Raw genomic sequence first — 14391 nt, forward strand, 5'->3', positions numbered from 1 at the left:
TCTTGCTTATGTACCTTGACATTAATGACGATGACTTATTTCATCTTTGATGTTAATGATAAACATTGTTCTTTTTACGTTTGACATCAATGACAACTTCGCTTTCTCACATTTGACATCAATGACAATATTTCCATCAATTGTTCTGCTTATAGAAACATTAAGAATAACAATCATACTATTGATTTTCATTCTCCAAACATTGACATTCTTTCACCAAATTTATTGGAATATATTTTCAATGGTTTAATTACAGATACAAACAATAGCTCCAAAAGGAACTTATAGAAATTTACAGTCATTAGACCTCAAAAACATCAATATTTTTATATTCCAAATGGCTGACCTGCTTAAGGTGCTTGCTTATCTTCTATTGACTAGTCAAACATTCATTTTGTGCAATGTTTAGGCCTGTTGATGTATTTAATTTAATTACAGCACCTCCTTATGCCCCCCTCAACATGTACGGTTGATTTCAAGAGGATGCCTATCTCTTGATGATAGCTATGAGTCAACCCTCATAGGTTGTGTTGACTTGAGAAGGCCCTTTAAGCGCCGATTCCTTCCTGAAATATGTGTACGACTTTTTTCATATGCTGCAACTCCCTCCTTAGAAGGTAAGGCTATTATAATGAATGATATGACAGGTTGCATAGAGGTACAACACCCTAGGTTTAGGTGGAATAACTCCTAGCAGCTGTGTGGACCTCAAACTCCCTCACAATGCTACATTGAATATTTCAAAGGCTTTAAAGCCTTCAAGCCAAAGCTTCACCCCCTTTAAATATTATTGGATTGGTACAAACCCTTAGGAAAAATATTGTATATGGCTGGAAAAGAAATTCAAACTAAAATAAATATAAACTCCTTCAATTCGTTCAACTCCCTCCAAATGTTAACATAGAGGTTGTGGTTAAGAATAGGCTATTAAGGTCATCAACATATTGAGTCACCTCTTACAAGAAAATGCATTTGCTTAGAAGATTGCTAATGGTATGGCTGGGTAAAAACTAGTGAATAAAATATTATTAATTAATTTGGTGTCCATAGCGCAAACACTGTCACAAAAATATTTTTGCCTGTAACCTGATATAAGTTCAAACCTGTTTGCAAATTGGAAAAGTTGTATACATCGTTTGCTCCAAATTCTGCAAATCCTTTCTGTGCAATCTCTAGCTTTGTTTGAGCCACATCTTAATAACGAGGGAAGATCTTTCATCACCGTGATTAATTTCCTGAGATGGGTTTTGTCCTCAAGGAGGTTGAGATGAGCCCAGTTCGATCCCACAAAACCACAAAGGGTTTCACCAAAAGTAATAGAATAATATTCTTAATGCAAATGACCTCCTTGAATCACCTTATATACTATTCGAGCCGAACTTTTCAGAAGGTACAATTTAAAATTCACCTTTTTAATTAGAACTCCATTTTGGCTCCAAAAGACTTTTTATCAAAATAATGATATTATTTGATTCACAAGGTCCCAATATTATGCATCCATGATTTAAAACTTTTTATTCATCTTTCAACAGGCTATAGCACTAAGGTGCTTTTTAAATTGTTTTAATAAAATTAAGAAACCTTAGTAAAATAATTAAATTAAAGCCAATAATACATACACTTGAGTTGCGGAAATTGTCAAAAAGCATTGGAATCGAAATTTAACTGCACTATAGTGAAACCAATGATGAATAATGAAAATTGGGTAATGATCAAGTGACTTACTTGAAATAGATTGTCTCTTCAAGAATCTTGGAGAACCCACTAAAAGTCGGAATTCATTTCAGGAAGTGGCATAGTAGTCCTCTAGACCAATTGTGCTCATTGCCAACATCAAACATCCTCTTAGACAAGGCTGATGATCATCGAGAAAGCTGAAGCCAACTACAATATTTAAGTGACTGAAAATGGGGACGTTACAAGGTTGTCTATGCCACCTGAATGATGATAAATCTTCCTTGGACATTCTTCTTGAAGGTCTGTGCCACTAACACTTATTAAATGCATGCTCAGTGCATTCTCCATGGGTTACTGCACTTACACTAGGTTGAAAGACTCCAAAAACACTCCATGATCATCCTTGCTTCTTGAGCCCTTGGTCAACATCTTGGAAGAGTCCTTCACCTTATCCTTTGCCATGGCAAATTGCTCAAATAATGTTTTTTGAAGGAGTCATGTCACTTTAAGTAGTTCTTCACCTTGCCCTTTGCCATGGCAAATTTCTCAAAGAGTTTTGCCTCAAGGATTCATGTCAGTTCTCACAGACCAACAACACATCCAAGATCACAACTTCCTTTCACTTGATTTGTGCATAGCTTAGAAAGACAAATTGTCACAATCTTAAAAATGACAACCATAATTTGGACAAGAACAACCTCTAAGAAAAAACCACGACACTTAGATTTAATCTGCAACAATTTTTGACAAGTGAGCATGATGAATGCATGAAAACGGCTTCCAAAAGATGGGTTTTATAGGGTGCAGTATGATTTCAACATGGTTTAGAGTTAAGGGGATTACTCCTCAAGGTTTATCAAGATCTTGAGAGGTTATAGAAGAGTTGATAATGCTCACAAGGTGGAGTTTAGGGTTTCAATTTGCTTGTTTGAGCTTGCCTCCTGGGTAAGGAATACATTTTTTTCTTTTCAAATTTTGTGAAACTTCTGGCATATTAGTTTTTTGAGGGTGAAGGTGAAAGTTGAGGTACTTCTATTTGAAATTGAGGTCCCGACTCTTTGTTGTGTGACTAAGAGAAAGATTATGGATTTTAATGAATACCTAATATTAGGAGTTTGAGGTAGGGTTTTGAAAACTTTCTACAAAAATTGATTCCTTGTGAAACAATTGTTAAGGATCCATTTCTTGTACTTTTTCATGGAGGCTGGATCTGTGAAGTTTGTTAAAGAAGTTCTTGAGTTTCTCATTCTGTTTTTATAACGCTGATGTAAAGGATTGAAGAGGATAAAACTGAAAAATGTAGATCAACTATTAGGAGAAAACACATTAAATATGCTAGCTCCAAATCTGTAAAACTATATCAAGTTATGGGTAGTTCCATTCAACATTTCATTTAATTGAGTCTTCAATTCTAAAAATGCTCCTCCAAGACTAAAGATCAAGTGTTCCTTAACCCTGTCAAATGGAAATACAACAATTTGAATGCTTAAAGTTAAAATTGCAAATGAAGAAGAAACATAGTTATGTCCTTTTCTGTTCTTTTATATTGCATTTTTTATTTCTGCCTCCAATGGAGGTTGTTAATTCTTATGCTTTAAAGGATACATCATCCTCACTACCTCATAATCGTGATAGAGAAATTCATTTGTGATTTTTTCTAGGACAGAATATGTGGATTCTGCAACTGTTGTAAGAGGAAACCCCACTCCATGCTTGCACCATAAATCAATTATAATCTCTAATTAATTATCAATAACGTCAAAAGATTTGCCAATGAAAACATATGTAGGAAAGAATTCAGAGATAGAGTACATTGGCCCTTATTATTGGAGTCAATCAGAGAATGGCCTCTTTCTGTTCTACTAGTCTTCAGTATGCAAAGACAATTGATATAGATGTCTCACCAAGTGAGTTTCTGGATAAAATCCAAAGTTGATAGGCCCTAATTGACTGAAACTTGCTTTTTTTTTATGCCTGTATGTGCATTAATATTATTTGCAATGCTTTTGATTTTAATTAAGGGGATTAATATCTTGAAAAATATCCGACAAGTTTTTTTCATCATACTTAGATTGATTAAGGCTCTTTAAGAATAGACAAGGGGGAGATTAGTAAGGGAGTAAAGTGTTGTTAATGCCAGGGAACAAAGAGTTTTTTGGGATGATGCTTTTGAAAAGCTCTTATATAACCAATAATAAATATGTTTGTTTCCCTAGAAAAGGTAAATTTAGTAAAGATTTTCATCTCCCTGCGTTTCCTTGAGAGGTTTACTTCTAATACATTTACTATGCTATTCTCTTTTATTATTTCTCTATTATTCGTTCTTGTGTGAAAGTTCTATTTGGTACAAACTATTTAGTAGCATAGTTCTTTGTAGAAGCTTACCAAGCTTTTTTGATTGAAGGGCTTGTAAAGTGTGTAGAAGAAACAATCAGGTTGGAGCACAAGGTTTCACCCATGAAACCAATCTATCTTGTAGGAGATTCCTTTGGAGGATGCCTTGCATTAGCTGTTGCAGCTCGCAATCCTACAATTGACTTGATCTTAATATTGGCCAATCCAGGTAAGTAATGTTAAACTTAATCTGAACCTATTACATTTGAAGAATTTACAAGAATTTGAAGTTCAAAAGTATGTTCACCAAGAAAGGGTTTTTAACCATATGCTCAACATGCTTTGCAATGACCTTAAATGTTATGATTTCGTGTTGATTCTGTATGTCCTTTTTAGGGATAGCTAATTTTTATATCTGTTTCTTTTCTTGCTAGCAACATCTTTCAACAAGTCACAGCTACAACCTCTCTTTCCACTGCTAGAGGCTATACCTCCAGAACTGCATGGCACTGTTCCCTATCTTCTCAGCTCTGTTATGGGTATGCTATCTATTTGACATATTATTTTAATAATATGAAAGCTTCTAATGTCAATTCAAATATTAGGGGATGGCTCTAGCTAAGGATTGGGATATAAAACAATTAGCTAAAACATTTTGTTGAATATAAAATATTCAGAATGATTTAGTAATATACAAAAATATAATATGATAATAAGCAGTTATTACAAGAGCGGTTGTATAAAAAATCTCTTTAATATTTATAAACCTTAACCATATAGATTATACAATGTCCAATTTATAATTAATTACGTACTCTGTTTATTCAATGGCTGGTTAAGGTTGCACCAAAGTCAAAGCACTACAACAATAACAAATCTTGCAATCTGCTATTTTTCTCTACAATGTCTGCTATAGACAGCTTCTGTTCCTTCTTCTACTCCCCCCACCTCATCTCTACAATGCTCTCCCATCTATTGTATACATTGTCTCTGTAATTCTTATCTCTCATGGTTTCCATGTCTTCTGTGGTGTGTTCTGCACACACACACCCTGTTCCAGGGGACCCCATGCCTGCAATCGTCCCGTAGGAAGGAGATAGAGGCCCGTGTTTAAAATCATGTTTGCAAAAGCCGGCAAAACCCCTGCAAATGCCAAGTGAAAATACTTCTGAGAAGAATCGTGCAGAAACCCCTATAAACCCGAAATTTGTTTTCTGTCAAAAGGGCACGCAAACACCAGAAATCGCATGAGTCATCTAACATAGCCAAATTTCAACAAGACTGAAGTCGTGCATTTCTGTCATAGGCCCAAATTCTTCCAAACAAGGGGCAAAAGAGTGTTAGAGTTATCTTGTATTAGCTAATAATTATTTATTTAATTATTAGTCTATTAAACTCTATGCTTAAGCTAAACTTAGGCATTTAATAAATATTGTAGGTATTTAATAATTATTCTAATTATTAAATACACATTATCCCTTTAGGGCTGCATATCTTTAGGGTTTCTATTATCCTTTTATAAGGATTGTATTGTACTTGTTCATTCAATTGATTCCCTTTCTGAATGATAATTTTCTACTTCAGAGCATTTATGCTTTTTTGCTTTATGTGCCTCCATTCTTCTCTTGTGACAGGTATTTGCATGCAGGTGTTCTTGGGATCTCTGAAGTTGTATTTCCTCAACTTCTTCAAAGAGAACTCGACGTTTTACCTAGTTTTGCAAGAAATCCAAAAAATTGCAAATCTAAGTTCGAGGGCGTGAGGAAGTTTGGCGTTTTTCTCAGATTTGTGAGTTTTACAAACAAAGAACAAGGCGTGAGCCCTGTGAACTTCATGAACCATTGGAAGGCGTTTTTAAAAAAACAAACCACAAATCACACATTTTCTTTGAAATGCCCGAAATAGTCCCAAGCATAATGTCTTCGTATTTGCCGAAGAAAGCCCCCGAATGCCAGCGCGAAAATAAAGGAGAAATCTCGGGCATTTGTGGTGTTTGGCGATTCACGACCTTGCCAAGAATGCCGAGAATAAACCCTCGATATGCCTCCAAAAACACTGAAATAATCTCGAGTCTGCAAATCGCCCAAAGATCCCCACGTTTTGACAAACTCGTGCATTTCTACTCTAGAAGCTGAATTTGTAAGAGCGAAGGAGTTAAAATATAAGTCGTGCAATATGTCCCAAAATGCTGAGTTAAGTGAGAAGAGGACGTTTAATAAAAGCGCACACTTCATGGTAAATGCCCGAACTTTTTAAATGGAGTTTGGAATTTTAAAAGAAATTGCACAATTAACCCCAAACAGCATTAAAAATAAAGTCTCACGCTCCAAGGTGATAAAACCGAAATTCCACAGAGGAGGGCGAGAATTAAGTTTGGTGACTTAAGGAAAAGTCGCACATTCCATTTAAAAATCGCGAATTTCATCAGGCTAGGGGGGTGTCGAAATAAAATAAAGTTTGACGTGCGTGTCATGAAAAGAAGCCGAGTTTTCAAAGTGCCTTCAAAGGGCCGAGTTCTGCTAGGGCATTTTAAATTGAGATGCAAAGTTCGTTTTTTCACTCTCAAAGCCAAGTTCTCTTCAACAAGGGACATTTAAAGGTTAAATTTAATATTTGTTAAAATTATTTAATTTTTAAAAAATGATTGATTCAGGATCAAAATTGATTGTTTGTAGATTGACGGTGACCTGAAGCTCAAATTGAAGACTTGGGCGCAATCAAAGTCGCAATCAAAGCCTAAAGAGCAAGGATGTAGACGTGTAGGATCAAAACAATAGTCCCAGGCACTGCCAATGAAGAACGCACCGCAAAGCTTAAAATGAAGCACGAAGAAATGGGCCACCACTTGAACCACAAAGTTGAAGTCCACCAGCCAGATCGAAGATAAAGGAACATTCAGAATGCAACAAGTGTATGCATTCTTACAAATACACAACTGGAATTAATTCTAGAAAAGTAGTTGCAAAACTGAATTGTTTAATGTACATAACTACCTATGGCCCTGTCTAACGAATTTAAAGTGAAGGGGGTACACAGGTTAGTTATCTCCAACTACCAAATTGACTGAATTAATGCCAAACTGTGGTCGGTAGCTGAAAAAGTGGTTGGGAGGATAACTAAGGATTAACCAGGCATGGGTTAAAGCTGCCAAGTTCTAGAAGGTAGATTGGGGCCCTTCGATGCACTCAATCCTGGCCTTTGGTTCAATTTGTAAAATCTATTAAAGGTAGGATGCCTCTCATTGTAAAAGGTTAGAGTTTTTGTAAAAGGTTAGAATTAGTTAGACTATTAGGGGTAGAATAGAACTGTAGAAATTGTTGTAATGGTAGCTGAAGCAAATATATGAACATTGAAATATGATGTTTGTTTTTGTTTTCTTCTATTTGCATGGTTTCCCTTCAGTTGGTTAGTTAGAGTTCAATGGTTTAAATGGCGAATTATGGGGGGTATTTGATGCATTTCAAGTTCATACCATTGGGGACCTCCTGATTGTAGGTCACTAGGCATGGTTAGTTTGAACCCAAAATTGTGCTTAGTTCAATTGTAGGTATTTGTTTTAGGTTGCGCTAGAATTGGGTGCCTAGATGAATCCCCATAGTCTGAAAATCTATTTATCATTTGGAGCTTGCACCGTTCTTGTCGAGTTGTGAGGATGTCTTTGGCAAAACAAGAACTGGTTTATCGAAATCTGTCTACCCGTTGCATTAGCTGTTATCATCATTGTCCTTAGGTCTCCCGAACCCTTCCCTTTTGATTTTATTTCCCAATTTGAGAATTGTAGCATCGTTGGATGCAGACCAACTTGTTGTAAATGTAAGGCCCCTTGTGTTACCAGCAAAACACATCAAACCGCTGAGTTATCCCGTAGTCATGACCTGACATTTGGAACCTTGAGGTTGTCCCCTTTGATCACTTAAAACAGTATTAGGGATTCCTTTTTCAAGAGAGCATAGAACACTCAGCCAGAACATTCTATTTGCATTGATCGGATAGAGTTGTAGCAATACTATTTTAGCCACTTCAACACCTTCCTATTTCAATATCGGCCCATTTGCAGTGCATTGTCTTCACTCATCAACCATCCACTTCTGTGCTCCATTCCAAACCTATTCTCCTTTGATAGGAAAAATAAATTTCTATGTAGAGAAGGATGCGAAGTATAAAGTTTATAGAACTTATGTCTGCTAGTTCTGCAATAATATTAGAACGTACCCTAGGACCAGGTTGCTTATCAATTTTTTTCCCACTTCTGTTAATTTTCCGAAAACCAAAAGCATGTTGGGGACATCATTCATTTTTCTTTTATGTATACATCCGGATTACAAAAACTACCAATAATATTATATCTTGACTCCATACAGTCAAATTGCGACCTAAGGAGACTGGTACAGCAGCTTAAAGAACATTATAGATCGTTTTAGATATTGCTTGTAGCTGTAAAGTTTGGTCTCTTTTCCAGACTATCTCTGAACACTCATTGGCTTTTGAATTTTGTATGTTTGTTCATATCCAAAATAGCTCATTCATTGCCATTCTTAAAGTGATAATGCTTTGATCCACAATCCCCAAGTTTCTTAACTCTGAGAAATAGCTGTTAAAGTGGGTGAAATGTCATGTTAGAGTAATGCCAAACTATTGAATGCTCTTGTTGGCAAGATATAGAAAGCTGTGAGGCACATTACAAATGTAATTCAGGTCAATTCTAGACCCAGATATTCATTATATACCACTTAAATAGTCTTAAAACACCCCTAACATGCTCAAATAAGTTGTAGAAGTGTATACTATCATAAAAGAAAAGGTAAATTGATGAGATAAGATAACTAAGTGTTATTATGTGAGGGTATGATAGAAAGGCATTATGAAAAGGCACTAAGAGTCTAAATAAAAAAGTGTAAAGTGGGAGATAAGAGAAAGAATCATATGAATTAAATATATGTGAGAATAATGAAAATGATAAATGAGAGTAAAACATGATGAGTTAATTATAAGACATGTATAAGCCATGAAAGTATATCAATGTAGCGTCCTAAAATTGCGACACTTGCAATTTTGACTGCATTTGGGTCTTCACGATGGCGGCGCAACGTTGAACCTGAATGGAGACCCCGAAACCTGTTTACAACATCAAAAACTGCATTTTTCTACACCTTGGCCTGATCCCTCCTTGCACCCTGCTGTCCCGGGAGGTGGGACCAGGGCGCCCAGCGCCCTGGTCCCCCAGGACCATGGCGCCCAGCGCCCTGGTCCCTGGCCCTATTTTGGGCCCGGTCTCTTTTGGGCATCGGGTCTTTAAGTTTGCAAATTGGAAAATAATGTTTCCTGGTCGGCCTAAGGTCGGGAAAATCAGTCTATCAGCCCTAATTGACAAATATATAAACTACATTTCCTCTCCCATTTGAGGAGGGAGAAAAAGGGAACATAAGCAAGAGCAAGACGCGGAAGCGATATTCAAACATTCAAACATTCAAGCATTCAAGCATTCCTTCAAGCAATTGAGCATTCTAAGTCTCCATTCAAGGCTAGGTGTTGCATTCAAGACAAGGATTCAACCATTGAAGAGGAGATCACATACAACATACAACATACTACATACATTACACCTTCGCATGTAAGAATACAAACATTCTTACAACAAGGTATCAGTACTTGTTTACATTACAAACATTTGCATTTACAACATTCTCATTTCTTGGTTAATTCCAAAACCGGGGTTTGACCTAAAGGCAAACCCCTCATCCCTAACCCCCCAATCGTCCTCTCTTTTCTGTGTGTAGGTTGCAGGTACGCGGCTGTAATTGAAGATTTGGAATCCTTGTGCAGAGACGAACAGATCTCCCTTCGTTTAGCGGATTTTTCGGAGGACCGTGTGCACGCCGGGCGCCATCGTCCCGTCGACTTTCACTCAAATTTGCAGAACAGCACCGTCTCGACATTTTACTGCTAATTCTAGGTCCGCAGCTTCATCCCATATCCCTATCTCTGTTTACAAACGAATCTTTCCTACTTTACATGCATTCCTAGTTCAATCTTTCTATCTACATTCTTTACAAAAGAGGGTATCCTTGATGTCTTAACCCTTGAAACTCATTTAGAATCCAATCTTGCATTGCGTGGGATTGGATCTTGTGGGTTTCAACCCCTCTTTTGAATGTAAAGTCTCTCCTAAGTGAAAACTATCAACCCTAGTGACTCTCCCTTCTCTCTCCTTGGAGTTGGGGAGGGGAGAACAACTAGGGTTCGATTTTTCCGCTTTACATTTTGGTGAACCCGACGTGAACATCCTCATTCTGATTATTCATGGTTAGATCTGAAATTTTTGCTTTCCTAATTATATTTCCATGTTTGATCTTTTGCAAATTTTAGAGGTTGATTGCATAAAAACCCTAAAATTTTCTTTTTAGTAATTAAACTTGTGAAATGTTTAATTGTTAATGCTTGTTTCAGATCTACCCTTCTATTGCAAATTGTCAATTCATATTTGTGCTTTAATTCTGAAAATTAAGTGGTTAAATGTCAAAACCCTAATTTTTAAGACCTTCTTGATTCAACCTTTGACTGATAATTTCACTAATCAAAACACTTCCAAATCGGCTGTAACTTTGGATTCCGCAATAAAATCACAATATCTTTCATCCCTGAAAATTTGGAAAAAAGTTGCGAGGACCGTGTGCACCCCGAGCGCCATCGTCCCCGACATTTTTTCCGAAATTTCGGGAGCTAGATCTTACTGTATTTTTCTGGTAAAATCCAGAATTTTGGCTGATTTTATTAATTCTAACACTTTCAAAATTAAAGTCAAAGTTGGTCTAGCGATTGCTTGAATTGAGGCTTCTAATCATTCAAAAATTGTTGAAATTAAAATTCATATCAAAATTGTGTTTTTTACAGTCCTAAATCTGAAAAGTGTGTTAGCATTCATTCGAAATTTCAGTGCTTTATTCAAATTTTTACAATTTGTGACTTTTGAAATTAAGGGTTTAATTGCAACAACCTTGATTTCCACTTTCAAAATCGAATTTTGAATGAAATCGAGTCAACTTTTAAATTTCGAAACTTGCATTGCTTTCAGCATTCCCTCTAAAATCATAAAATTCAAAATTTCAGTTTCCCTCTCTTTTCCAAAATTCAAAATTTACATTTTTCCAACAATCTTGGTAGGGTTCAATTTTGAGATTGCAACTTTAATTTGGCCTATCTACAGATCGTAAAATCACTCAATTTTTTCAGATTAGCTTTAAAATCATCATAACTTTCATCCCTGAAAATTTCGAAAAAAGTTGCGAGGACCGTGTGCACTCCGTTCGCCACGGTCCCGGACATTTTTTCCGAAATTTCGGGAGATTGTCTTGATTGCATTTAACAGCTTAAATCTAGGAGATTGGCTGATTTTATTGAAATTTGCTACCTCTAAAATTCAAAATCTTCTCTCTTTCTTTAGTGCATGAGTTTTACAACAATAAGTCCTACTTACACTATTCCCGTTAGACGAAGCCTTAGAATTAAGTCTTTCCAAGGTGTAGTTACCGAGGAGATCGAACCTAATTTGAATGGCCTTTTTAACGAGGACATGGGTAATTCCTCTAATCCTCTTAATGATGAAGAAGCTCTCCATGAGGTTTCTGTAGAACAAGTTTCAAAATTGGATAACCAATTTGATGATTTTCGACAATGGATGTCTCAGGAATACCCCGATAGTCAAGCTCTTTCATTAATTGAGGGTCTAAAACGTATGGTTCAAAGTGATAAGAATGGAATTGATATTTTGCGTGGTATTGCACACATTGTGGATTCGAATGTGATGCCTATGAAAAGTTGTGCCGAAACCTTAGGTTATACACAACCTCCTACTCAAGTTAATCATTCTATTCCTTTGACAACTTCTATTGCTAGTATACCTACTTTTACATCAAACATAATGACTACTTCAATACAAGACATTCCTCCTATGATCACTAGTCATGGGGGCAATCCTTCTTCTTCAATCAACCCTCTTCCTTCATTCAATCCAACTTCTTCATTCATTCCTTCAATGAGTGTCCCTATTATATCTCCACAAATGAACATGACGCAAGGGGGCAATTCATTTAACCATTCCATTCCTCCTTGTAGTGTTCCTCCTTTCCAATCATCTCCTATGACTAACTATCATAGTGTCCCACCACCTTACTCTCAATCAATACCTTCTTTCAATAACATAACACCTCCATCACAATCTAACATGTCTAATATGAACTCTTCGACTGAAGCAACCATTAACAATCTTGCACAAACTGTCTCTTCTTTACAGCAACAAATTTCCTCTATGAATCAATCTAAGTTTAGTGTGCCCACATTTGATGTTGCGAGCCCACTTTCTCTTGACATTGTTCGAGCTATCCCCCCTAAACATGTTGAAATTCCGCATTTGGAGCTTTATAATGGTAAGGGTGATCCTCTAACACATGTTAAGACCTTTCAAACAATATGTACTGATTTTGCTTATGACCAAAGGTTGCTTGCAAAACTGTTTACTAGAACATTAAGAGATAAAGCCCTACAATGGTATTGCTCGTTGTCTTCTTATTCTATTACTTCTTTCGAACAACTTGCAAATGCTTTTATTCAACAATTTCAAAACAATATAAGTCCTAAAGTTACTTTGATTGATTTAATGCATTGTAAACAAGGTGTTAAAGAAAAAGTGACTGATTTCATTGGTAGATATAAGCATTTGTATGCTCAAATTTCTTTTCCAGTACCTGACAATGATATTCAAAGAATCTTTATTTCTAATTTACAAAAAGATATTAGAGAAAAACTTCTGTTTTCTGAGTTTACTTCTTTCCAACAGTTGTGCGCAACTCTTCACAATTATCAACTGACTGTGAGTCAAATGGAACAAGCAAATCCTATGGCTCCGAGTGATAAGGGTGATAGTAGTCAACAACCATTTGGGAAGTTTAAACCGAACAGAGAGTCCATTAAATTCAATGAAAACATCATCAACAACAATGTGAATGCAGCATCAGGTGTGCCTCCTATTTCTAAGTTTTTCAAGAAAGAAAGAAAGTTTACTCCTTTGAATGAATCATTGCATAGTATTATGAATAAGTTATTGGAACAAAATGTGCTTACTCTTCCTCCTATAAGGCAAATAGATCCTGCAAAGATTAATTCACCCTATTTTGATAACAAATCTTTTTGTCAATTTCATCGTCATCCTGGGCATGATACTGAAAAATGTTTTGCTTTAAAGGGTAAAATTCAAGATTTGATTGATAATAATACTATCTCTGTTTCTGGTGTGAATGATAAAGGCAATACATTTGTAGCTCCTCCTAACCAAAATATTCAGATTTTTACTGATCCATTACCTTCTCATACCTCTAATGTGGTTGAGACTAATGATTCCTCTTTCTCACCTGATAGTCTTGTGTCTATGACTCCGAATGTGATTAACTTTGTAGAGCAGCAGAAAATCCCTAAAGAACTTTCCATCACCTTTGATTCTAGTGAAACTATCAGGGCACCTGATGGTCCTTTATATATAGTTGCAAAAGTAAAAAATACACCTTGCCGTGGAGTGCTTATTGATCCTTCTTGTATGGTTAATATCATTACTGAAGAATTTCTTTTTACTTTGCAATTGAATCAAGTGATCTATGATGAAACAAATGTGGTTGTGAAATTATTTGATGCATTTTCTTCTCCTGCAATTGGTTCTATTACATTACCTATTGAGGTCCATAACAAATCCCTTGATGTGGACTTTGCTATTATTCCATCGTCCGAACAATTTCGTGTGAAGCTAGGCTATCCTTGGCTGTTTTCCATGAAAGCTATTGCTTCTCCTATTTATAAGTGTTTGAAATTTCCCCATAATGGTGAAGTTGTTACTGTCAATCATAGTCTCTTTAAACCAGCTGAAAGAACTTCTAACGTTCCTATTGATTACTTTTGGCCTAAATAATTCCAATCTCTTCCTCCGCGAAGTGATCATCTTTTCAAATCTTATCAAAAGTGGAAAAAAGATATGATCCTATCTCTAAGTGAACCTAGAACACCCAAACTTGACATTCCTATTGTTCTTGAGAAGGAAGTTTTTCCTTTGAAAGATAAAACTAATGTCTTTCCTCAAGAAGATTCCCAACCCATTCCTATGAATGTGACTATGCCTATATCTAATAAACTTCCTAAAAGTAGACCTATACCTCCTCGTCATGATGGACTCGGTCTCCTTCCTAAACCAAGTATTCCTCCCTTATATGGAGCAGTTCCTCCTCCTTCCTCTTATGGAGAGAAGAGACCTTTGTCTTCTCCTATTATTCAACCTAAGAGACCACAACCTAAACACCCAAGTGATAAGGATGAGAACATTCCTCCTCCTCAATCTTCTCA

At 36.2% G+C, this 14391-nt stretch overlaps 1 protein-coding gene across 3 annotated transcripts in view; it reads left to right on the forward strand.

The window, feature by feature from the left end:
- The window catches only part of LOC131066943 (phytyl ester synthase 1, chloroplastic), a 190142-nt gene that overhangs the window by 15464 nt on the left and 160287 nt on the right, over window positions 1-14391 (forward strand). For all 3 annotated transcript variants that reach the window (XR_009358911.1, XM_059211128.1, XM_058001844.2), the window contains exons 5-6: window positions 4082-4240; window positions 4446-4550. Coding sequence is in view for 2 of the 3 variants with exons in the window: in XM_059211128.1 (XP_059067111.1) it covers window positions 4082-4240; window positions 4446-4550 (264 nt within the window). In the remaining variant the exon portion in view is untranslated. The remainder of the gene's footprint in view (window positions 1-4081; window positions 4241-4445; window positions 4551-14391) is intronic.

The sequence above is a fragment of the Cryptomeria japonica genome, chromosome 9 (assembly GCF_030272615.1).
Source record: "Cryptomeria japonica chromosome 9, Sugi_1.0, whole genome shotgun sequence".
NCBI lineage: Eukaryota > Viridiplantae > Streptophyta > Pinopsida > Cupressales > Cupressaceae > Cryptomeria > Cryptomeria japonica.